The sequence below is a fragment of the Gorilla gorilla genome, chromosome 7 (genome assembly GCF_029281585.2).
Source record: "Gorilla gorilla gorilla isolate KB3781 chromosome 7, NHGRI_mGorGor1-v2.1_pri, whole genome shotgun sequence".
Classification (NCBI taxonomy): Eukaryota; Metazoa; Chordata; class Mammalia; order Primates; family Hominidae; genus Gorilla; species Gorilla gorilla.
In genome coordinates this window covers 32,282,700-32,308,092 of record NC_073231.2, presented here as the reverse complement: position 1 = coordinate 32,308,092, position 25,393 = coordinate 32,282,700, and the positions used below count along the sequence as shown (strand labels likewise).

The following is a 25,393-nucleotide window of genomic DNA, read 5'->3' as shown; positions in this document are numbered from 1 at the left end:
CCTTCCTCTATGTTTACTTTGTCTTCTGTAAAAGGCAGATTTACTGAATGTGAAATGAATGCATAGTTGTTCCTCTTTCCCCTTCTGCCTGCTCTTTCCCTTTAAATATTGAAGTCCTCAAAACCCTCTTTGGAAAAACCACAGGCCACAGATTCCATGATAACTTATGTCTCTTTTTCCTGGGTGTGTCCTCAACCTTGGCAGAATAAACCTCCAGACTGAGACCTGTCTCAGACACTGTTTGGTTTACGTTCTCCAGAAAAATACACAGGCACAAAATTTTGCAAAATTTGGAGGCAGGACTTGGGATGTTTTCCTGAAACCCATCTATGATCTCCTTTGTCCATGGGCTGGAGATTAAGAACCTCTCCCATTAATAAAGACAGGAATATGTACCCTACTAGAATTGAGGCAACAACGAGGCTTTGACCCCACTATGACACTGAAACTGGCCTTGCTAAGCTTTGTAGCTTCCCAGCCTGCCAGGTTCAGTGGTATTTGTCTGACCTCATTGTCATCCTATACCAATGAACGTAAGTTCTCCTCTGTAAACCAAAAATAATTCTCAGCCCAGGGCATTCCAAAGTTAAACTGAAAAACTAGTTCAGGCCATGATGGGAAGTGGGGGTGGACATGCCTCCTTATTCCCTCCTCCTCTTTAGAATTCAGGAGCTGCCAACCAGTGTTAACATCAACACAGAGACCTTAAGGCTGATAGAGCACAGAACCGACTCTTAAAGTCTGATAAGAAACATTTACGGCCGGGCGCGGTGGCTCATGCCTGTAATCCCAGCACTTTGGGAGGCTGAGGCAGGCAGCTCACAAGGTCAAGAGATCAAGACCATCCTGGCCAACATGGTGAAACCCTGTCTCTACTGAAAATACAAAAATTAGTTGGGCATGGTGACAGGCGCTTGCCCTCCCAGCTACGCGGGAGGCTGAGGCAGGAGAATTGCTTGAACCTGGGAGGTGGCAGTTGCAGTGAGCCTAGATCTCACACCACTGCACTCTAGCCTGGTGACAGAGCGAGACTCCATCTCAAAAAAGAAAAAAAGTCCTAGGTGAGAGGATGCCTGGGGTGTTCAAGGAGACTGAGGAGGCTGACATCACGGGAGCAGTGGGTGAGGCAATGTGAAAGAGAGGTCAGAGGAGTGGCGCATGGGGCTGGGGGCAGTGCAGCTCATGTAACACCTTGTGGGCCATTGAAAAGCCTTTGGCTTTTACCCTAAGTGAGATGGGGAGCCATTGGCGTTTTTAGCAGAGAATTGAATGGATCTGATCTGTAATTTAAAAGCATGTCTATTTGCTGCATTGAGAATAGACTGTGGGAGGGGGTTGGTGTGGAAGTGGGGAGATCAGGTGGGTGGCAGTTACCATAGCCAGGCCAATGATTCCCAAACTTTGCTGCAATTGGAATCACCTGGAGAGCAGTGAGAACTTCCCAGTGCCCAGATCACATCCCACACCTATTAAATCAGAATATCAAGGGGTGGGAGTCAGGCATTAGCATGTTTAAAAGATCCTGGGTTATTCCAACGTGTAGCAAAATTTAGGAACCACTGAATGAGGCCAGAGATTATTGTGACTCAAATCGTGGTAGTCAGCAGTGAAGGTGGTGAGAAGTGTTCAGATTCTGAATATAATTTGAAGATTTCGACAAGACTTTTTGACAGATCAGATGTGGAATATGAAAGGCAGACAGCAACATCAAGTGTGACACCAAAGCTTTTGGACCAAAGGACTGGAAAAATGTAGTTATCATTAGATGAAATGGAGAAAATTAGGTGGAGAGGTGTTTCAAGGGACTGGCGGGGTTTGGTTTGAACTTGTATTTTCGGATGACTAGTGAACAGGAAGACACGAAAGAGGTTGACACTGGATATCAGTCGAGAGCCATCGGTATGTGAACGAAATTGAAAGCTACGAAACAGGGTGGCTGTGGAAAGGAAAGAGACCAAAGATGAAGCCTTGGGGTATTTTATTATTAACAGGTTGAGGAGTGAGGGAATAACCAGTGAAGGAGACTGAGGAGCACTTCCAGGGAGATGGGATGAAAACTAGGGGAGTGGTTATCTGAAAGCCAAGTGTAGGAGGTTTGTCAAACAGGAGGGAATGATCAACCAGGTCAAATGCTCATGATGGCTCAAGAAAGATAAAGGTTGAAAATTGACCAGGATCATTGTGGACTTTGACAAGAACAGTTTTAATGGGATGGGAAAGGTGAAGGCTTGACTGGAATAGCTTTATATTAGCTTGAGAGGAAAGGAATTTGAGACAGTAAGTAGAGACAACTCTTTTGAGGAGTTGTGGCATTTTGTTTGTTTTTTTGGAGACAGGGTCTTGCTCTGTCACCCAGGCTGGAGTGCAGTGGTGCAATCACAGCTCACTGCAGCCTCAACCTCCCAGGCTCAAGTGATCCTTCCATCTCAGCCCCTCAAGTAGCTGGGACTACAGGCATGCACCACCATGCCTGGCTAATTTTTATTTTTATTTTTTGTAGAAACGGGGGTTTCCTTATGTTGCCCAGACTGGTCTTGAACTCCTGGGTTCAAGTGATCCTCCTGCCTCAGCCTCCCAAAGTGCTGACACCATGCCCAGCCTAGGAGTTTTGTCATAAAGAAGTGCAGAGAAATATACTAATACCTGGCAGGGAAATGGAGGTCCAGGTAGTGTTTGTTAAGGTGGAATGAATGACATCAAATCTGTTCACAGATGGGAATAATCCAGTGGAGAGTGAAAGTTTGGTGAATTAGAGAAGAGGAGGAAGTACTCTACGTGGTTCTTCAGTTAGAGAGAGGGATGGAATCTGGTGCACAGAGAAGGGATTGGCCTTTAATGGGTGCATGGATAGTTCATCTAGCAACAGGCTGGAGGGCAGAGCACCGGATAGGTGGTTGGGGGTGATGATGAGGCTCTGTGGACGGTCTCATTGCTTCCGTGTTTTCAGTGAGCTCAATGGAAATTCAGCCTGAGAGAATGGAGAAACATCTAACAGGCCTAGCATTCAGGCGTCCAATAGCAGGTGCCAAGGACTACCATAAAGAACCCCAGAGGCTGGACCCAGTGGCTTACACCTGTAATCCCAACACTTTGGGAGGCCGAGATGGGAGGATCGCTTGAGCTCAGGAGTTTGAGTTCAGCCTGGGTAACATAAGGAGACCTCATCTCTACTAAAGTTTTGTTTTGTTTTTGTTTTTGTTTTTTTGTTTTTTGTTTTTTTAAGCTAAGTGTGGTGGCACATGCCTGTAGTCCCAGCTGCTTGGGAGGCTGAGGTGGGAGGATCACTTGAGCCCAGGAGGTTGAGGTTGCAGTGAGCCGTGATAACGCCACTACACATCAGCCTGGGTGACAGAGTGAGACCCTGTCTAAAACAAACAAAAACAAACAAATAAACAAAGGAACTCAGGAAGCTTATTTTTTTATTTTTTGAGATGGAGTCTCCCTTTGTCGTCCAGGCTGGAGTGCAGTGGCCTGATCTTGGCTCACTGCACCCTCTGCCTCCCATGTTCAAGCAATTCTCCTGCCTCAGCCTCCTGAGTAGCTGGGACTACAGGCACACACTGCCATGCCCAGCTAGATTTTGTATTTTTAGTAGAGACAGGGTTTCACCATGTTGGCTAGGCTGGTCTCGAGCTCCTGACTTCAGGTGATCTGTCCACCTCGGCCTCCCAAAAATGCAGGGATCACAGGTGTGAGCCACTGGGCCTTGCCCCAGGAAGCTTTAAAAATGCTCAAAATTAATTTCAGTAATTAAGTAATTTAGTAGCATTTGTGGTTAACTGTTGAAGCTAAGAAATAGCCAGTAGAGGGAGAGCTGAGCACACGTGACATGAATGTAAGCGTAAGGTGTGATTTTGCCTAAAGAGATCAGTATAAGACTCAGCATCCAGGATGGCGTTTGTGCTGACTTTCTTTGTTCTGAACTTTAGCCTGGTGTTTCTGTGGTTTTCTTATGGAGGAGGGACGTCATCTTGCCAAAAGTTCAAAGCAGTTTTTAAGACCACAGTCTAAACATTTATCTTCAATTCTTTCCCTGTTCTGACCTCTTTACCTTCTGAATCCCCTCTTCAGACTAAATACATGCCTAGAGTACTGAGGGTTGTCTTGGTAATGACTGAGTTGGCCTTTAAAGGTAACATACACCCTTGGCCCAGCACAGTAGCTCATACCTGTAATCCCAGCACTTTGGGAGGCCGAGGTGGGCAGATCACATGAGGTCAGGAGTTCGAGACCAGCCTGGCAAACATGGTGAAACCCTGTCTCTACTAAAATTAAAAAAAAAAAAGTCAGGCATGGTGACACACCCCTGTAGTCCCAGCTACTCAGGAGGCTGAGGCAGGAGAATCTCTTGAACCCAGAAGACGGAGGTTGCAGTGAGCTGAGACGGCGCCACTGCACTCTAGCCTGGGTGACAGAGCAAGACTCTGTCTCACAAAAAAAAAAAAAAAAAAAAAAAGGTAACACACACCCTGAAGCTGAGGGTTCAAGGGACAACTTTTTCCCTGTATGTGATGTGATGGTTTGGGTTGCCAGACACAGCAAAGTGGAGTGGGTTTTATTTTCTTCTCTCCTGGGCAGCACTTTCAAATTTTTGTTTTCTGGGTTTATTAAAAATATGAATTTAAAATTAGATGGGCGTGATGGAGCATGACCGTGGTCCTGGCTACCCAGGAGGCTGAGGTGGGAGGATGGCTTGAGCCTGGGAGGTCGAGGCTGTGGTGAGCTATGATCACGCCACTGCACTCCAGGCTGGGTGACAGAGCAAGACCTTGTCTCTAACTAAATAAAGACATAAAAATATACGGATTTAAAATTTAAGTTCCAGAAAGAGGTGTAAAGCGGTATATCACTCATTTCTACACTCAAACAATCCAATGTTGTTTTATTTTTGGCAAATGTTATTTTTGGTGAATTTTAAGACTTTGGGTCAAGAATAACTTTATATTTATTATCTCATATCCTCCATCTCTCCCAGTCATGTCTTATAGTTGGGTGTCGGGGAGCCAGTGCTTTGTCTCTCTTGGAACTGGGGCATTTTTCCTATCTGCTCCAGTGAACCAGTCATCTGAATAGTGTTCACCCTCAGAGAAAAGATGCTGTGTAAGGATGCAGTGATGCATTTGGAAAGGAAAAAAGACAGATCTGTCTACTTGTAGGAACATGGCAGAGAAGGATGCAAGATCCCCGTTTCATGTACCATTTAGATTTTCTTTTTTTTTTTTTTTTTTGAGATGTAGTCTTGCTCCGTCACCCAGGCTGGAGTGCAGTGGCGCGATCTCGGCTCACTGCAACCTCCACCTCCCGGGCTCAAGTGATTCTCTTGTTTCAGCCTCCTGAGTAGCTGGGACTACAGGGTTCTGCCACCACGCCTGGCTGATTTTTTTTTTTTTTTTTTTTGTATTTTTAGTAGAGTCAAGGTTTCACCATTTTGGCCAGGCTGCTGTTGTACTCCTGACCTCAAATGATCTGCCTGCCTCGGCCTCCCAAAGTGCTGGGATTACAGGAGTGAGCCAGCGCGCCTGGCGAATTTAGATTTAAGTGAAAGAAGACAGAATAAATCAGTATCTGTGGGAGGAGACCATGGTAAATAGCTCCCTGATGGCAAGTCAGTTTCACTTCTGCTATGTAAACGTGGCTTTGTGATTGTGGCCCAAAGGGCTACGTACCCCAGCTGGTTCCAAATACCTGAACCAAGGAGAAGCTGCCACCATCTCCTCTGTGGACTCCTGTAACCAAACCAGAACTTTTTTTTTTTTTTTTCTGTTCAGTGACATCTGGTAAGTTGTTTCTTTTATGTAATTTATACTGTAACTTGTGGTTGATTTTTTAAAAATGGACCTTAATTTTTAGAACAGTTTTGAGTTTACAGGAATATTGAGAAGATAGTTCAGAGCATTCCCATGTAATTCCCACCCAACTTCCCCATTATCTTGTATTAGTGTGGTACATTTGTTACAACTGATGAACCGATACTGATATGTTATTCTTAAACTAAAGTCTGTACTTGATTCAGATTCTTGGTTTTTATCTAAAGTCTGCTTTCTACTGTGGTATCCTATTCAGGATAGCACATTATATTTAGTTATGTTCCCTTAGGCTCCTCTTAGCTGTAGCGTTGTTTCTCAGACTTTCCTTGTTTTTGATGAATGTGGCAGTTTTGAGGAGTACTGGTTGGGTATTTTGTAGGCTTCTCCTATTGGCATTTGTCTGATGTTTTTCTCATGATTAGACTGGAGTTATGGGTTTTGGGGAAGGAGTCCCAGAGTTAAAGTGCTGTTCTCATCACATCATATCAAGGGATAATATTGTCAACATGATTTAGGACTCTTGGTGTTGACCTTGACCACCTGGTAGAGGCAGCGCTTGTCTGGTTTCTCTGCTATAAAGTGATCCTTTCCCTGCTCCAATCTCCGCCGTGTTCTCTTTGGAAAGAAGCTGCTATGCACAGCACACACTTGAGGATCAGGGAGTTTTATTCTACCTCCTTGAGGATGGAGTAGCTACGTAAATTATTTGGAATTCTTCTGTATATGGGACATTTGTCTCTTCTCTTTCCTTTGATTTTCTTAAAGCAAGTTATTTCTTGAGGGAAAGTGAATTTTACTTTTCTGTTTGCTTAAGTGAATTTTGGGGGTTTGGTTTGTTTGTTTTTGAGGCCTCGCTCTGTTACCCAGGCTGGAGTGCAGTGGTATGGACGTGGCTCACTGCAATCTTGACCTCTGGGCTCAAGTAATCCTCCTGCCTCAGCCTCCTGAATAACTGGGACTACAGATGCATGCTGCCATGCCCAGCTAATTAAAAAAAAAGTTTGTAGAGATGAGGGTCTCACTTTGTTGCCAAGGCTGGTCTCAAGCTCCTGGGCCCAAGGGATCCCCTCTCATCTCAGCCTCCCAAAGTGCTGGGATTACAGGCATGAGCCACCATGCCCAGGCTGTTTAAGTGAATTTTAAGGCTATGTAAAAAGGCCAGTGGGCTAGAAATGGGGAGAATCAGGTTTTAGTTTGAATTTTACAGAACAGTGTGATCTTAGGCAAGTCATTAATCATTCCTCCCAAAAGAAAACAGCTATTGCAGAAATTGCTGGCAGGTGTATGAATTCCTGATAAGGAGGCAAGTGTCATCTTATGCCTCATTAGCTTTAACAAGCTTGGGAGAGCAATATGAGAAGATTCAAATTCGTTTCGCTAGAATCTGCTAAAGTACGTTATGAAAATATCTGCTTATTTTGCTTACCTCTTTACCTAGGGAAGAAAGATGGAGAAAAACATGTCATCCTAAAGCCTCCCTTCTACTACGACTGCTTCTGGTGGCCACATTTCTAATGCTGAACACATTAGCCGATGTGTTAATGCTGAAAACATACCTCTTTTCCTTTAGAGATTTGGAGGCCCTTGTTTCACTTTTGCTTCTGAGCTAATGTGTTTAAATTGCTCCCTTGGGACATCCCTAGTTTGGAAGAGCAGTGCAGTGGCCAACGAGGTGGTTAGGAAATGTTGCCAACACCAAAGTTACTTAAACCTAAACCCAAACTCAGAGAGAAAGGAAATAAATTCTAAATTTCATCAACATTCTATCATTTCATTAACAGTCTCCTCCTCTTCCTTCTTTCATTCTTCAGCTCACCTTCTTGTGAGAGCAAGAAAAAACTTGACCAAAGATTGTTTTTTTTTTTTTTTTGAGATGGAGTCTCACTCTGTTGCCCAGGCTGGAGTGCAGTGGCATGATCTCAGCTCACTGCAACCTCCGCCTCCCGGGTTCAAGCGATTCCTCTGCCTTAGCCTCCTGAGTAACTGGGACTACAGGCGTGTGCCACAACGCCTGGCTAATTTTTTGTATTTTTAGTAGAGACAGAGTTTCACCGTGTTAGCCAGGATGGTCTCAAACTCCTGACCTCATGATCTGCCCGGCTCAGCCTCCCAAAATGTTGGGATTACAGGTGTGATCCACTGCACCCAGCTGATCAAAGATTCTTTAAGGAAGATGGTAGAGTATCCTCAATGTGTTTGATCAATAGGGACAAGAACGGGAGTCAGAATCTCAGCTAAGGTGGCATCTGTTCCCCAAAGACTAACAGACGTGGCCTGGATGACACTAGTACTGATTTCTAGTTTAACTACTTTCACAAAATATTCAAAAAATAACATTTGTACAGATGCATAAGTGCCTGCAGAGCAATTTTGCATTCATTATCACATTTAATTCTCACAACGAACTCTTTTTTATTTTTTATTTTTTTGACATGGAGTCTCGCTCTGTTGCCCAGGCTGGAGTGCAGTGGTGCAATCTCAACTTGCTGCAACCTCTGTTTCCTGGCTTCAAGTGACTCTCCTGCCTCAGTCTCCCAAGCAGCTGGGATTACAGGCATGCTGCACCATGCCCAGGTAATTTTTGTATTTTTAGTAGAGACAGGGTTTCACCATGTTGACCAGGCTGGTCTCGAACTCCTGACCTCAAGTGATCTGCCCACCTTGGCCTCCCAAGGTGCTAGAATTACAGGCATGAGCCACCATGCCTGGCCAATGAATTCTTGATAGAGGTATTTTTTAAAACCAATTCTATCCTATATGTGGAGAAATAGAGGCTCAGAGATATCAGGTGATTTGCTCTGTGTTGCATTGAAGATTGGGAGCAGGAGCAAAAATCCAGGCATTCTAACTCCAAATCCCTATTAATTTTCGCTCCACCATTCACATCTGGAATATGGAAGCCCTTTGTTTGCAGATACTGTGACCACATTGTTCCCTGCTGTACCCCCAGTATCTAGAACAGTGGCTGGTGCATCATAGGCACTCACAAATATTTGTTGAATGAATGGATGAATAAATAAAATAGTAAATATAATTCCTGCTATTCTTGATCTTACCATCTAAGATATATATCTGTATCTATATCTAGATAGATCTATCTAGATATAGATACAAAAAATTATATCTATCATCATTCATTCAACAAATTATTTAGTGCTTGCAGTGTACCAAGCACTTCCCATATTTATTAAAAGTAGAGAGTAAACCAATGTTAATGACCAAAATGCCCCTTTGAGAAACTTTGCTAATTTAAGCATTTAAATTTAAGTAAGTAAATAGCGTTGGCAAGGGTTAATGATGCGAGGCAAGGTAGGGTGAAATGAGATTCTGCCTAAGGAGAATAACTAGGGGAAAAGAAAAGGACATTTGTCATTTGTAGTAAACACATTGAATTTTGCATTGAACACAGAAAAAATGCAGTGAAAATGTACTCCTCTGATAGTCTCTCTCTCTCTCTCTGGCTTGTTTTACTTCTGAGGGTGTCTTCGAGTTTGCAGGCAGTAAGGTTGGGCATGGTGGCTCACGCCTGTAATCCCAGCACTTTGGGAGGCCAAGGTAGGCAGATCACCTGAGATCAGGGGTTCGAGACCAGCCTGGCCAACATAGTGAAACCTTGTCTCTCCTAGAGATACAAAAATTAGCCGGGCATGGTGGCAGGCGCCTGTAATCCCAGCTACTCGGGAGGCTGAGGCAGGAGAATCGCTTGAACCTGGGAGGCGGAGGTTGCAGTGAGCTGAGATCATGTGCCACTGCACTCCAGCCTGGGCGATAGAGCAAAAACTCCATCTCAAAAAAAAAAAAAAAAAAAAAAACAACAACAAAGAACACAAAAAACAAAAACAAAAAAGCAGTTTGCAGGCAGTAGCTTCAGCTTCAGTTCCTGCATACAATTCTATCAAGTTGCTACTCTCTCTCCCCACTCAACAGCCTTCCTTCTCCTGAAATGCCTTTGCCATGCATTTGAGGGAACCCTCCTTTGCGGGCACTACTCCTTCCATTGCCCTATGCCTGAGCTCCAGGGGGCTTGTTTAAATAGTGCCTATTAGAGGCTGCTGAATGTGATGAAAAGAACATTGAACTTGGAGTCAGGAAAACTGAGTTTCAGCCCTCATTGCCATAACCTTACTATGTGACCTTGGACAAGTTTCTTCCCCTTCCTGGTCCTCAGGGTCTGGATCTGTAGAAGAAGGGGCCCTAGCATTCTTTTTTTTAAGATGAAGTCCGCTTTGTTGCCCAGGCTGGCAGTGGCGTGATCTCGGCTCACTGCAACCTCCACTTTCTGGGTTCAAGCAATTATCCTGCATCAGCCTCATGAGTAGCTGGGATTACAGGCGCATGCCACCACACCCGGCTAATTTTTGTATTTTTAGTAGAGATGGGGTTTCACCATGCTGGTCAGGCTGGTCTCGAACTCCTGACCTTGTGATCCACCTGCCTCAGCCTCCCAAAGTGCTGGGATTACAGGCGAGAGCCACCGCACCCGGCCCGCATTCTTTATTCAATGCCATGATATGCAGCTGTTCTAGTACAGGAATGACCTGCGTTTGTGTTGCCTGTGTGATTTTCCTGTAAGAAAAAAGACAATAAGCAAACACAAACAGAAGAAAAGGAGGGGGAGAGAAGCAAGAATAACTGTGAAAAGTTACAATTATTTATCAGGAAACCAGTTCTGTGCGGCCTTCCTATATCTAGCTGAATGTGCACAGTCTTATTTAAAAGATGCTATTCTTAGGTTCAGTGCACATGAATGTAAATAAGCACTAAAAGCAAAACTTCAGTGCTAACCACATAGCTGAAATACAAGCAAAATAAACCACACAGGCAGAACCTTGCTTATCTGAGCAATAAATGTGGACTGTTATCAATTGCTTCTCCACAGAAACCAAATTTTCACAATGAACACCACCATTCCTTCCCTTTGGGGGGAAATAGACTGCAGGATGATTTGAAGAAGGACTATACTCCTGTGGCTCATTTTCTCCTTAATACAATGCGCTTGAAATCACAGTGCTCTCGGTGTACTGCTCTTGGCCACACGGAAGCCCTAATCATTGGTACGGTCTCAGTTTCAGTGACAGGTGACATTTTCAAAATGAGAATTTGTATCTTTTTAGCACCCATCTAAATCAGAGAACACTCACACTTTAAGGACTAGTTCAGTCTTTGCCTTACACATGGGAAACCTGAGGCCAGGGTGATAAAACGACTTGTCTGAAGTCCTCCAGCTTTATTGATTGGTGGTAAAGCTGGAGCTGGAAGCTTCCACACCAGATTTCCAGCCTAATGTTCTTCCCACCTCATCATTTAGTTCAACCCAATGACTATATACTGAATGTCTGTACCAAACTACCCCCATTTGTTTATCGCTTTTCCTTTTTATGTACTTGGTGTTTATTTTCTTCTGTCCTCTTAACCTTTTTGCAAATGATCTCTTTCCATTTGCTAGTGTTTTTGTTTGGTCATCAAATGATCCCTTCCCACCAGTCTTTGAACATTGGCCAAAGGAATTTGAAGCCCAATCCACCACAACCAAACCACATAATTTCCAATTATTCCAAATTTCAGTTAGAGTTCACAAATTACTTGTATACGGAAACCGTAGATGCTGCTACGGAGGAAGGTGTGTGGTTTTCTGTCTTCATTGCATGCAGCTAAACCCAAACCAACCCCAGCTAGTTACATGCTAACGGCCCTTGCTGGACACCGTGTACTGTTGATTTAGTAAATGAAGTCAAATGAACTAAAGTTCTTGTGATTCTGAAAGAAGCCAAAACCACTACCCGTATTCCAGAATTCAGTGACCACAGCTGCTTCTGCTCTAAACTCAAAGCCCTTTGATTTTGTGCCCTTTAATCCACAGCTCTCTCAATTGAAGGTCCCTAATCTTAGTGTCTGTATGACCACGACTCTTATCAACTTGGTCTATCAATTCTTTTGTACTTTATCTGGCTCCACTGTTTCCTCCTAGAATTTGAATTCCAGCACACCAGCTGTCCTGGAGGTCGACCATGGATTTGTTCACTGGTTGGATCATACATTTTGTTTTGCTGCCAGTGCTCACTGTGATAATATGATGCCTAGCATTTCATACTAGTCACTCCTCGAGCTGCTCTCTTCAGAAAACAACAGATCTTTTTCCTAGGGGTAATCCTAGTTCTGTATCTAATTTTTTTTTTTTTCTTTGAGACAGGTTCTTGCTGTCATCCAGGCTGGAGTGCAGTGGTGCAATCATAGCTCACTGCAACCTTGAACTCCAGGGCTCAAGGGATCCTCCCACCTCAGCCTCCCAAACAGTGGGTACTACAGATGTGTCACCACAACCGGCTACTTTCTTTTTTTTTTTTGGTAGTGCCAAGGTCTCACTTGATTGCCCAGGCTGGTCTCAAACTCCAGGGCTCAATGAATCCTCCCTCCTCAGCCTCCCAAAGTGCTGGGATTATAGATATGAGCCATCACACCCTGCCCAAAATTATTGACATGCATTATGGTATATTTACCCATGTTATAGCCCATCTACCTTTTTTTTTCTTGTAGCTCACCTAGGTTTTGATGTGTGTCAGCATTTCTGACTCAGTATTCCAAACCAGAAATTGCTTGTGCCTCTTGTGAAATTTGGTGACCTCATAGGGCACTTCTACTACCAGCTTTCCTGGTGAAAATTTCAAGTAAGAACATAGAATCTTGGGACTTGAAGAAGGCTTAAAATTTATCTATCTCAATGTCGTTATTAGGTGGTCATATCAATATAGGTTCAGACACCTCTAGAGGCAGAAAACTCACGGTTTCCTAAGGGAGCTCATTCTATTTTGGACAACTCTGATTAGTTGAGAATGTTAAACCAAAATGCTTTCTTGTACCTTCCACCTAGTGGATCTATTTCTACCCTCTGGGAACCCTAGAAAATATGCAGGATGTCTCTTTTATTTGCAGCTGTAAGGTAATGCATTTGAAGACCACCATGAAGGCCCCCGCCCCCATCTTCTGCCTTTACCTGTGTCTTCCCTTCCTCACATCAAATATTCCTCATCCCCGTGGAGCAGTCCTCACTGTGAGTGCTGCTTCATTTGCATACTTGACTATTTATTTCTACTCTTTGCTTTACTCTTCAATCAAGGACTCTAATATACCAAAAATGAATTCAGGGCCAGGCATGGTGGCTCACACCTGTAACCCCAGCCCTTTGGGAGGCTGAAGTGGGTGGATCTCTTGAGTCCAGGAGTTCAAGACCAGCCTGGCCAACATGGTGAAACCCCATCTCTACTAAAATTATAAAAATTAGCCAGGCATGGTGGTGCAATGCCTGTAATCCCAGCTACTCTGGAGGCTGAGGCAGGAAAATCGCTTGAACCCAGGAGGTGGAGGTTGTCGTAAACTGAGATTGTGCCACTGCATTCCAGCCTGGGCAACAGAGCAAGACTCTGTCACAAGCAAACAAACCACCAGACCAAAACAACAAATTTAGCTTTTAAATATCCTTTGGTGTGGAATCTCATCAAAAGCTTCCCATCCATTATGTTATCCATTCATTCAGCTAACATTTAGTTAGTCATTGCCCTTCTTGATAGAAATACACCACTGAAAAAAATGCAGTCCTCTGACCTCGAGTGGTTCAACCAGGAGGAAGAGACGTAAGCACAGCACAGTCAGTGTTATAACACAGGTGTGTATGGAGCTGGGGACACACGGGGGGAATGAGTGGGAATCAGATACCGTTTCACAGAGGAAACACTAGAACAGGATTTTGAAGCAAGAGCAGGAATTCACCTGTGAGAAGAAGGGAAGGGCACCCCACATATGCTAAAATGCTCAACAGTTCAATAGGATACCCTGCTTTGGAGAACTGTAAGGAGTATGGGATGGTCTGAAAATGGGCTGCAGAGGGGAGGAAGGGAGAGGGAAAGAGCTCTACCTAAGACTCAGAATCTTGCACTTAATAGGGGTTCTCACCCCATTCACCCAACACCCACCAAATACAGAAGCCGTTTAGTCAGTTAATATCTGCAAACCAAACTAAGAGTAACTGATGAATGGTGATTTTAATTTGGGGTTAATGTGTAAATGAGACATAGTTTCCCTAAATAACAGCCTGTGGGTCTAGTAGGACAGATCAAAGGTGATTTTGCATATTTCAGAAGGGCTGGTGACTCTGCTTTTGTAATACACGGCTGAGTGATCCAAACAGAAACATCAGGTAACGGCAAGTAAGCACGTTGGGTGTTCCCCACTCGTGTTCCTCAAATTCTTCTCTATGGGTGGAGATGAAGCAGCTCCAGGCTAGCAGATTCTACCCTGTCTGGGCAGTGCCCTCTGTTCTGAGCCTCCACGGGTCCAGTTCTCCCTCTATGTCCAAGCCCTATCTGCTGGTGGACTGGAGACCAACTTCATCTGTCCCTTCTTCTTTTGGATGTGCCTCGCCTCTCCCTCCTGCAGATGCTCCATGCTGCAAGCTGCAAGGAGAGCCCAGGAGGGGTGTCCTCCTGGTGGAAGTTGCGCTTGGTGAGGAAGGTCCAGGGAACCAAGTCACTGCATCTCCTTCCCCAGTCAGCAGCCCCCCAAAGCAACTCCAGGGAACTCTAGGAATATCTAATGTTCCATCCACCTCCCAGATTCCTGCTGAGACTTTCTGGAACTAAATATCACTGGCTCAGGGTTCGGGGCTTGCCCCAATGGAGCACTGATGCCACCCAAAGCAGCAAAGCTATGTAAATTCACCTTCACAGCTCTGGTCACCAGAGGCTTATTCTCATTTCAGCATGAGTTACCCTAAAGCTCTCAGGTAATACTGGTTTAGACTCTTTTTTTTTTTTCTCAAGACAGAGTCTCGCTTTGTCATCCAGGCTGGAGTGCAGTGGTTCCATCTCGGCTCTCTACAAGCCCCGCCTCCCAGGTTCAAGAGATTCTCCTGCCTCAGCCTCCCGAGTAGCTGGGATTACGGGCACCCACCACCATACCTGGCTAATTTTTGTATTTTTGGTAGAGACGGCATTTCACCGTGTTGGTCAGGCTGCTCTTGAACTCCTGACCTCAAGTGATCCTCCCACTTTGGCCTCCCAAAGAGCTGGGAATACAGGTACCCACCACCACGCCTGGCTAATTTTTGTATTTTTGGTAGAGACGGCGTTTCACCGTGTTGGTCAGGCTGGTCTTGAACTCCTGACCTCAAGTGATCCTCCCGCTTTGGCCTCCCAAAGAGCTGGGATTACAGGCGTGAGCCACTGTGCCTGGCCTAAGTATTATTGGAAACCAGTGTTCAAACACTAGTCTTTGTTATATTTCCATCAAGTAGTGTATTAGGTGTTGTGAGGGATTCAGAGATACGTTGGAATGGGCAGAAATACCGCACAAGCAGACTGACACATCCTTAGGTTTGCTTTCTGTATTTTCAAATTCCCCTGCCCCACCTGTCTTTGTACTTTGTCTTCACAGGCTGGTTCTCCTGAACTGAGAAGAGCAGGAGTTCATGTAACAAGGAATGGCAGAAACGAAGGATGTTTTTGGCCAGGAACCGCATCCAGGTAACATCTCTGCAGTATCTTCTGATGGAGGATATAGGAGCTGATTACTGATATAGGATAAAAGGCAAATAGGTTGGGACTATATTTCACTGTTGTCATTATTCCTTACTCTTTATTCAGAAGGTGCTTTCTCATGACAAGTTTAAATAGTGAATGAAGATCAGATATTTCAACAGTAACTGAAATAACCTGTTCATAATGAAGTGAACTGTTTGGCCAGCAGTTAAATAAGTGCGGCTTTTTCCTTAAAAAAGAAAAATAATGTTCCAGGCTGGGCATGGTGGCTCACACCTGTAATCCCAGCAATTTGGGAGGCCGAGGCGGGTGGATCACATGACGTCAGGAGTTCGTGACCAGCCTGACCAACATGGTGAAATCCCATCTCTACTAAAAATACAAAAATTAGCCGGGTGTGGTGGTGTGTGCCTGTAGTCTCAGATACTTGGGATGCTGAGGCAGGAGAATCACTTGAACCCAGGATGCGGAGGTCACAGTGAGCCAAGATTGTGCCACTGCTCTCCAGCCTGGGCGACAGAGTGAGACTCCATCTCAATAATAATAATGTTCCAGAAAGTCAGCTTGGACTCTCTGAAGGTAGCCTCTCTTACAAGAACCCTGGAATGACGTTAGGCGGCTTTCCGTAGAAGGAGAGATGTAGGTGCCTTGGAGCGGCTCCTGGAAGGGTGATTCACATTGGAGTCAGTGCGGGTGGCTTCCCTCCCTCAGAAGGCTGGTATTGTGCCCCTGGAGCCAATGAGGGAGGCTTCCCTATAGGACGATGACAGGGATATAACCCCCAGTTGCAGAAAACAGTGGCGTATCATATCCTTTGTGTTTTGAGGACTGAAGAGGGAATGTTTCCTCACTCCGAGGGGATGGATTTCCTTAGGGGCAAGGTGAAGCAGTGTTTCTGGGTTAGTGGGGGTGATGCTAGCATCTGAAGCAAGCCTGAGCAGGCATATAGGAAGAGCTGCCACTTTGGGGTCCCCTCAGTTGAGCTTAGCCTAGAGGAATGGGATCGTTTTGCTTGGAAGATTTCTGGCAGTTTCTGGCAATGGTCTGAATCATGTCTGTAATCCCAGGACTTTGGGAGGCCAAGGCAGGAGGATCTCTTGAGCCCAGGAGTTCAAGACCAGCCTAGGCAACACAGCAAGACCTCATCACTGGAAAAAAAAAAAAAAAAAGAAAAAAAAATTAGCCAGGCGTAGTGGTGAGTGCCTGTAGTTCCAGCTACTTGGGAGCTGAGGTCAGAGGATTGCTTGAGCCAAGGAGGTTGAGGCTGCAGTGAGCCGTGACCCAGCCATTGCACTCCAGCCTGGGCGAGAGTGGAGACCACGTTTCGGGAAAAAAAAAAAAAAAAAAAAAAAAATTCAACAGTCAGCAATGAAACCGCATCTCAGCTCAGGCTGTTGGGGGATCAGTTTTCAAAAGTGACACCTTGTGGCAGCAAGAAGGAACAGCAGCAGTATACTACGCTTTTTGGACTGCCGCTATCCACCCCAACAGCTGGTTTCTCGGTGGAGAATGCTGGAAAGGGCAAGGAAGGGCTTGAGCGATGGACAAGAATAATAAGATCTGTGATCTAAATTCGGACAAGTTTATTTTGGTTACAATCTAATATAAAAATACTACCCTCATATGGTATAAATCCAAAATGGAATACTTTCTCCTTTCCAGATAGTTTTGCATTTTAGAAATTGAGAAAAAGTTTTAAACCCTGCTGTATTGGACTTCCTAGCCTTTGCTTTAGTGGAGAAATAAGCTTCCAAACTCTTATCAGATTCGTTGCCAGTCCTTACAATGTTGAAATAAGGGCCCTGGATGTGTGGACTTGGCCCTTGTTTTATACACATGGCTAAGAGATTAGGCAAACATTGCTTACCCAAAAGAGTTCCTGAGTTACAAAATCTACATCCCTTTCCACTGTTTCCACAGACAGGTTGTGGGCACATCCTGGGGTTCTGAGATGCTTTTTGGAGCACAGATTAAAGTGTTCTTCAGCCGGTAGCTGGCCGAGGGGCCTGACCAGCAGACTTCTTTCTTTGCCTCTTCCTCTCCAGCTCCAGCCGCCAAGCCAGCAACAACTTGGTATTTAGTTCTAAGGCAGTCCTCAAACTGAGCCAGGGCGAATTCTTGAATTTGAGCTCAATCATCAGTTAGAATGTCTGAGAGGGAAGGGTCGAAGTATAACCTCTCTCAACTCTCAGTTGTGGCATGAGCGTGGAGCATGAGGTGGCAGAGATTCAGGCCTTGGCAAATAGCATGGCTTGCACTAGAATATTCTACGGGGTGTGCGTTGGCTTCCATTTCTACTGGAAGATGCAAGGTTGAACAGAGAGGGAGGGCTGCCTGAATTGTCTGGGAGATCTGTGTCTGGAGCCCTCAGGCAGAGACTGGGCTTTCTGTGTGGGCTGCCATTCTTGGATGCCACGTGACATTTCTTCTCTGTGATTCTGCAGGGAATGACCTCAGAATGTCACACTCAGTTTTGGAGCCTCATGGCCTCCCTGTGATTCTTGGGGATCTACTCTTTCGGTTCACCTCATGGCCATTTTCTAAGGCACAGGCCAGCCCCAGGAGCCCTGGGTTAGAACCATTTTCAACAACCTTCACCCCAAAGATCCACCTCTTGCCCCTTTCTAGCCAGGTAAACACGACCAGGGGGTGTTTTCTAAAATCCATCTAAAACACAACATTTTGGTTATACCCCTTCTTTAGGATGTTGGGCCCAACAAGCCCTTCACTTCATAACCAAGGGAAACTGCTTAAGTGAATGAATCTCCGCAGAACTACAAAGATCTGCTTCTAGGTGATTTCTATTCTTGCTTATTATGCAAGGAAGCAACTGCTGATGTCTCCAAGTGAAGAAGGGAAAAAATTTCCCCAAATTTTGAAGGATCTCTGAAGGGCATCCATCCAAACTCTTGTAATGCATGTGTATTTTTTTTGTCAGTTCTCTCATTTTCCAGATGAATAAATTGAGGCTCAAGAAGATGTGATTTTTTCTGGTCACCTGGCCCCTGTTTTCCTTTGCGTTCTGCTTCTAGTCGCTTTCTTTCCTAGTCTGGAAAGACCTCCCAGAGGCCTTTCCTCACTGCACGCTTAACCCCGTCTTCAGCTTTTCTCTACACAGTTGGTTGATTTCCTAAGACTTGGCATTTGGTGAAGAATGTCCAGCCACTTTGGCTTCTGAGGAGTTGCAAATAGAAACTTTTTATCTGGGGAGATAGATTGAACTCTACATTTTGGAACTAAATGCAGACAGTCTTGTGACTCTGAGAAGTAGGAACCAAACTGGAATGATCCAACAGTGTTTTTTCCCAAATGAGTTTATGGGCAGACAGAGCTGGAAGCAGTTCCTATTTTTTTATTTTTATTTTTTGAGACAGGGTCTTGTATGACCCAGGTTGGAGTGCAGTGGCAAAATCGTAGCCCACTGCAGCCTACAACTCCTGGGCTCAAGTGACCCTCCCACTTCAGCCTCCTGAGTAGCTAGGACTACAGGTGCATACCACCACACCTGGCTAAGTTCGAGACCAGCCTGGGCAACATACAGAAACACTGTCTCTACAAAAATTTGCCAGGTGTGATGGTGTGTGCCTGTAGTCCCAGGTACTCTAGAGGCTGAGGTGGGAGGATCACATGAGCCTGGGAGGTTGAGGTTGCAGTGAGTCGTGATCATGCCACAGCACTCTGGCCTGCTGGGCAACACAGTAAGACCCCTGTCTCTACCAAAAAAAAATTTTTTTTTGAGACAAGGGTCTTGCTGTGTTGCCCAGGCATGTCTCAAACTCCTGACCTCAAGCAATCCTCCCGCCTTGGCCTCCCAGGCATGTAATCCCTCATGCTTCAGATTACAGACATGAGCCACTGCACCCAGCCAGTCTGTTAGGCCCTTTGAGTTTCTATGCTGATAGAGGTGAGGCAAGAATACCATAGCCCAACACCTATAATCTTATATATCCTCTGTTTATCTCTAGTTGAAGGTGATTTATATAAAGAACCAACGAGAAAAAGAAGGAAATCAGATCGAGACCAGCGCTTCCGAGCATTTCCCTCCATGGAGCAGAGTGCTCTTAAGGAATGTGAGTGTCTTGGAACTGTTGTTTTAACATGGTTCGGTTCTGTTCCAAGTATGTCAAAATGGTCAAAAGAAGGGGAGGTTAAATTCTGAAGCTGGATGAAACATCAAATAAACCTGTTTTGGAAAGAGAGGGCTCAAAGTCTCTGTAGCGGTATGCAGTTAGGCAATTTGTCTCCAGGCATCTCTGGGCAGGAGGGTTGTTATCAAAATAACTTCTTCCAGATTAGAACAAAGCCTGTGAAAGTGATTAGGTTGGTGCTTCCGTGGGTGTCAGCATGGTGTCCTTGCATTTTTTCTTTCTTTTTATGACCATAGGCGGGAAAAATCTAGAAGGGGCTGAAGCCCGTGGCCAAGCATACCATAACTTCTGTTACCAGAGTTTCAGAGCAGCCTGGCTCTTTGGAGATTTTCAGAACCAATGATTGCTATCTCCAGTGAGCCGCCATCCCTCGTGTGAGATAACCTGCTATCTTGTTTAATCGGCTTTTCATTTCATTTTTTTTTTTTTCTCGTTCTCTGCGATGTTCAACAGACACCTCCTTTGGAGACCTAGTACTTTATCCCTGCCAGGTACCTACAGGTGACATCTCTCTGTTAATTCCAGATGAAAAATTGGAATCACGGACCAGAAGGGTTTTGAGCAACACTTATCAGAAACTTATTCAGTCTGTCTTCCTGGATGACAGCATCCCTAATGGAGTCAAGTATCTCATGTGAGTCTGAAATCTGCAACCCTGAAATTTTATGTCATTGTCTTTCCTTAGGCGATTATAGGTGCTTTCCCCCAACAAGGAAAGGGACTATTTAATTAGAAACTAAGAAAAGAGGGATACAAATTTCTGTAGCTATGGGATAGTTGCCATTCATTGAGCTGTCACTGTTAGGTAATCTGCTAAGTGCTTTATATATGTCAAATATCATTTAATCCATCCAACACTCCTGTAAAGTAGGAGCTATTATGATCACTTCCATTTTACTGAAATTGAGGCTCAGAGAGGCCCAGACTTGAACAAAGTCACACCAGTAGTCAGTGAGAGGGTCCAGAATTCACCCCAGGCTGTGTGACTCTGAGCTCATGTCCCCAACTATTTGTCCTCTGCTGACTTGAAGGACTCGAGTGGTGCTGAGGCTACAATTTCTCCTGCTCAGTAAGACTCTGTGTTGCTCCTAACACTATTAATACTTCAAGTCTGTATACATTGTATTTCTAGGGTCAAGAATATGCAATTTCTGTCCAGGTTAGTGGCTGACACCTGTAATCTCAGCACTTTGGGAGGCCGAGGCGGGTGGACCACTTGAGACCAGCCTGAGCAATATGGCAAAACTCTGTCTCTATACAAAATACAAAAAAATTAGCCAGGCATCATGGAGCACGCCTGTAGTTCCAGCTACTTCAGAGGCTGAGGCAAGGGAGTCGCTTGAGCCTAGGAGGTTAAGGCTGCAGTGAGCCGTGATTGCACCACTGCACTCCAGCCTGGGTGACAAAGTGAGATCCTGTCTCAGACACATAAACAAACAAACAAAAAGAATATGCAATTTCCAGTGAATACAAATAAATACACCTCACATCTATATAGACATTACAGGGATTGTGTGGAATTATCATTACCAAATATTTTTACATAATCTCATTTGATCCCCAGGCCAACTCTGTGTAGTAAACAGGGATTGATATTCTCCTTTGACAGAGGAGAGAACAGAGACTCAGGTTGTAGTGACGTGCCCGGGATTAGAATTCAGTTCCTTTGCATTCTGTTTCAATGCTCTTCACTCTAAACTTTGATGATCATGACAATGTGCATTTTAAAATTCATCCAGAAATAGGCTTCTTGCCTTGATTGAAAAGCCGACAGTGGACCCAATCTACATTGGATTATTTGGAAGCACTGGGGCTGGGAAGAGCTCCCTGATCAATGCCATCATCCAGCAAGCAATGTTTCTACCAGTGTCTGGAGAAAGCATATGTACTTCCTGCATTGTACAAGTGAGCTCTGGCTGCTGTGTGGAGTATGAGGCCAAAATCCACCTTCTGTCTGACCAGGTAAGTGTTCCCTTCCTCCCTCCTTCCTTCCCTTCCTTCCTTCCTTTTTCCTTCCTTTCTTCCTTTTTCGTTCCTTCCTTCCTTTCTTTCTTCCTTCCTTCCTCTTCCCTCCCTCTCTCCCTCCTTTCCTTCTTCCTTCTCTTCCTTTTTTTCTTCCTTTTCTTTCTTTCCTTCTCACTGTCTCTCAGAGATAACATTATATTCCTTGCAAATACAGCTCATGCCTTTGTTGAATGAAAAGAGCCCATCCCAGGAGAAAGTTCAATCAAGTGAGCTGGGGAGAGGGTCTAGCCTGGTCCTTGCATTTTTATGAGACTTTGGGCAAGCCATTCCCCTCTTCCAGACCCCAGATAGATGACCTAGATTTTCTGAATATGCAGCCCCCTGGCCCTCCACAGGGGGCAATGGGCCCCTTTGTTTGTCGGTGTTCTCTGTGTCTGTGTCAAGAGGGGCTTGGCCCTACTCTGCCTTGGCAGGAGTGGAGGGAGGAGCTGAAGAACCTGACCAAACTCCTGCATAGGACGGAGGAGCTGGGCAGAGAAGAGGCAGATGCGTGGAACAGGGATGAGGCAGTGGAGGAAGCCACCTGGAAGCTACAAATGATTTATGGAAATGGGGCAGAGAGTAAGAACTATGAGGAGTTACTGAGGGCGAAGCCCAAAAGGAAGATCCCCGCCTCCAGAGTCATCACCCTCAAGGCAGAAGAGGTAGCGTCAAGTTCGTTTTTTCCTTGATTTCATCCTGGGTCTCAAGTCTAACCGTTGAATCTGTTTCAGGGGATGGGCTTGTGGTACAGTGTTTGTGTGAAATAAGAAATAAGTTGCTACCCAAATTAGAAGTATCCATAGCCCAAGTTCTCCTCATTATTTATGGCTATCAAATGGGAATTTTGGTATGTGAATGGAGGAGGTCTTGTGCACAGAAAAAGACTATTTACAGTTGCTTGAGAATAATTAGGGATAGTTTGGGCTGCCAATGATTTTTTAAGAAGACTTATAGTGGCTTAAACAAACAGGGATTTATTCCTTTTCTCATGTAAGAGGTTTGGGGGCAGTAGGGGTGGGGTTGGTTTAGTGGCTCAGCAATGCCAATATCAGCATCTCTGGCTCCCTTTGCCTTCCGTCGCCCCCATTGTCATGAGATGGCTCCCGGAGTGCTAGACTTCATGCTAGCCTCCTGGAAGGAAGAAGTGGAGAAAAGGTTGGCATCAGCCACATCTCCCCTTTCATCAGAAAGTAAAAACTTTCCCAGAAATACCTCTGACAAATTTCTGTGTAGATTTCAGAGTTCAGAACTGAGCCACACGGCCCTTCCTGGCTGAAAGGGAGTCCAGAGAAAGTGAAAAGCAGACTTGTCATGATTTGCTTAGACCAGTTTCACTCCACTGCCTCCCCAATCAGACAGAAAATCAGGATTCTGCCGGCATAAAAGAGGGACAGGATGGACATTCGATAGGCAACTAGTAGAATGATATTCTTGCTGTTATAAACAATGTTTATTTTAAGTTAAAATTCAATTTCTGAATTAAAACAAAATATTTGTGGAATCAACATTCAATTTAGGAAAGCTATACATTTAAAAACCTAGTTTTTCTTGTATCTCTCACCTTTAAATACACCTTTAAAATATTGCTATTCTATTTATAAATCTAGCGATTATTGGTAAAATGGGTACAATTTTTATACATGTCCTAAAGTTTAATGTTCAATGATCTCCTGATTAACAAAGCAAATCTTCCTTAAATATTTAATGATACTTACATAATTAATCACATTTCCTTAGGCTTTTTGCATTACAGTTAAAGTTCAATATACTTGAGCTTCTTAAAATGTTTAAATACTTGACTAGGCACACTTAAAAATCAAATGAATGAAACCTTTTCAAAGCATGTTGCTATCTCTTGCATACCTGGAAAATCAAACAAATACAGTGCCCATTTCTTGCAGTTTTAAGATGAATATTACTATTAAAATGATTACACTTCTAATATCTAAAACATAGACTGAGCATGTCTAAGAAACACAATGATTACAAAACTAGTTGCTTTATCTGAATACACGCAACTTACACAAGGGTATCAATGTCTTTGCCAACTCTATATTTAGAAATACTCCTTCCCAGCGTCATAAATTTACCCACGGAAACAAGGTGAACAGAATTACCATCTCAATGAGTGGGCTTACAAATTCAGGGTTTCCACTGGAGATCCTAGAATCTGAGTTGGCCTTCTATAATGATGTTTGCCCGGAACCAGTTTATTGGGCTGAGCCCTCTTGCAGAAAGGGGCTTTTCAAGCCCATGCCTTTTCCTGGACTTCTCTCTTACGGTATCTGCTCTATTTTAAAATTACAGTGTCTTAAAGAGCTTTTATTATCTCCTCTTTCGTGGTTTATCATTTGGTTGAAATTGATGAAATCTTTTACTCCTTCCCCAGATTGCAACAAATCCAGTGATTTAATTTAAACTCTCTTAAGAACTGACATTCTTATCTTTCTTTCAGGACTATTCTATAGAAATTTATTTAACAGTGACCACCATACATCCCAAATCCCCTGTCCTCTGAAGTACCCCAGTTGAGATTTACTGTCATAGTTGCTGGCATGGATGTGTCATTGTCCCAAGACATGTTTAAGTAGGAACCGTGGTCTAAGAACTATTCCCTCTCTCACCCACCATCATTAAAATATTCTAGAAATGCCTACATATCAAGGTATTTTTTGTAATCAGAAGATAAATTTTAAAAACTCTTTTTAAGATCCAATTTTGGCCAGGCGCGGTGGCTCACGCCTGTAATCTCAGCACTTTGGGAGGCCGAGGAGGGCGGATCACGAGGTCAGGAGATCGAGCCCATCCTGGCTAACATGGTGAAACCCTGTCTCTACTAAAAATATAACAAAAATTAGCCGGGTGTGGTTGCGGGTGCCTGTAGTCCCAGCTCCTTGGGAGTCAGGCAGGAGAATGGCGTGAACCCGAGAGGTGGAGCTTGTAGTGAGCCGAGATCGCACCACTGCACTCCAGCCTGGGCAACAGAGCAAGACTCTGTCTCACAAAAAAAAAAAAAAAAAAGATCCAATTTCAGATCAATTTTCAGTTTGGAAAATATGGTTACCATATCACTGTTAATTTTCTATAGTCATTGCTAGCTTTCTGGTAATGAAAATGTCAATTACATATTATGTTAATTTTAGAACTGATTGCAGTTTAGAAGATAAACTTATTATTCAGCAATACTATAACTTCCCTAAAGTCCCATTTTAGCTGACATTGGTTTTGTTTCATCTGTAAGGTAAGGATCTTGAACTTCCTCCTCTCCAGGGTCCTTCCTGGCTCTCAGGTTCTAGGTCCTACAGACCTGATTGCGGGCCTCCTGTCGGACGCACTTCTTACCCTTACTCAGCGTACTTACCATGAACCTGCATCACAGCCAACCGGGGTGAACAGAGCTGGGTGCATGGCTGGTGCGTGTGACTCTGTCCTCCTTCTTCAGGCAGAAGAGCTGTCCATCAAGCTGGACCCCTACATCCGCACACAGAGGAGAGATTGGGATGGAGAGGCCGCTGAGATGCGCATCTGGCCCTTGATCAAACATGTGGAAGTGACACTTCCCAAATCCGACCTGATCCCAGAAGGGGTCGTGCTGGTGGACATCCCAGGCACAGGCGACTTCAACAGCAAGAGGGACGAGATGTGGAAAAAGGTGACTGTCTTTCGTAGGTTTAGTTCTCTCTTCCCTAAACTCCTCTACCCTTTCTCAAGCAACAAAGAATGCTCTGGTTTCAGCTTCAGGGATTTTATGAGTTCATTGGAATTAAATTCTTTTAATTTCTATGTTCTAAGTCTCAAGGCCCTGGCAGGGTATGGATAGCCAGAGAAAGTGGGGAGGGAGGAATCACAGGACGTGACTATTGGAGCTGGGACAAGTGTGTGTGATATATGAGAAAGACCA

At 44.5% G+C, this 25,393-nt stretch overlaps 1 protein-coding gene across 4 annotated transcripts in view; it reads left to right on the top strand.

The window, feature by feature from the left end:
* Positions 1 to 25,393, top strand: part of NUGGC (nuclear GTPase, germinal center associated) — a 68,900-nt gene that overhangs the window by 1,109 nt on the left and 42,398 nt on the right. For 2 of the 4 annotated variants that reach the window (XM_063709162.1, XM_004046833.5), the window contains exons 2-7: positions 15,234 to 15,322; positions 19,303 to 19,407; positions 20,011 to 20,119; positions 21,225 to 21,447; positions 21,924 to 22,154; positions 24,935 to 25,144. In XM_063709162.1, the coding sequence (XP_063565232.1) occupies positions 15,280 to 15,322; positions 19,303 to 19,407; positions 20,011 to 20,119; positions 21,225 to 21,447; positions 21,924 to 22,154; positions 24,935 to 25,144 (921 nt within the window). In that variant the 5' untranslated portion in view covers positions 15,234 to 15,279. Of the gene's footprint in view, positions 1 to 5,425; positions 5,778 to 11,997; positions 12,101 to 15,233; positions 15,323 to 19,302; positions 19,408 to 20,010; positions 20,120 to 21,224; positions 21,448 to 21,923; positions 22,155 to 24,934; positions 25,145 to 25,393 lie in introns of those variants that run through there. The other 2 variants (XM_063709161.1, XM_055348297.2) reach the window with 2 other exon arrangements.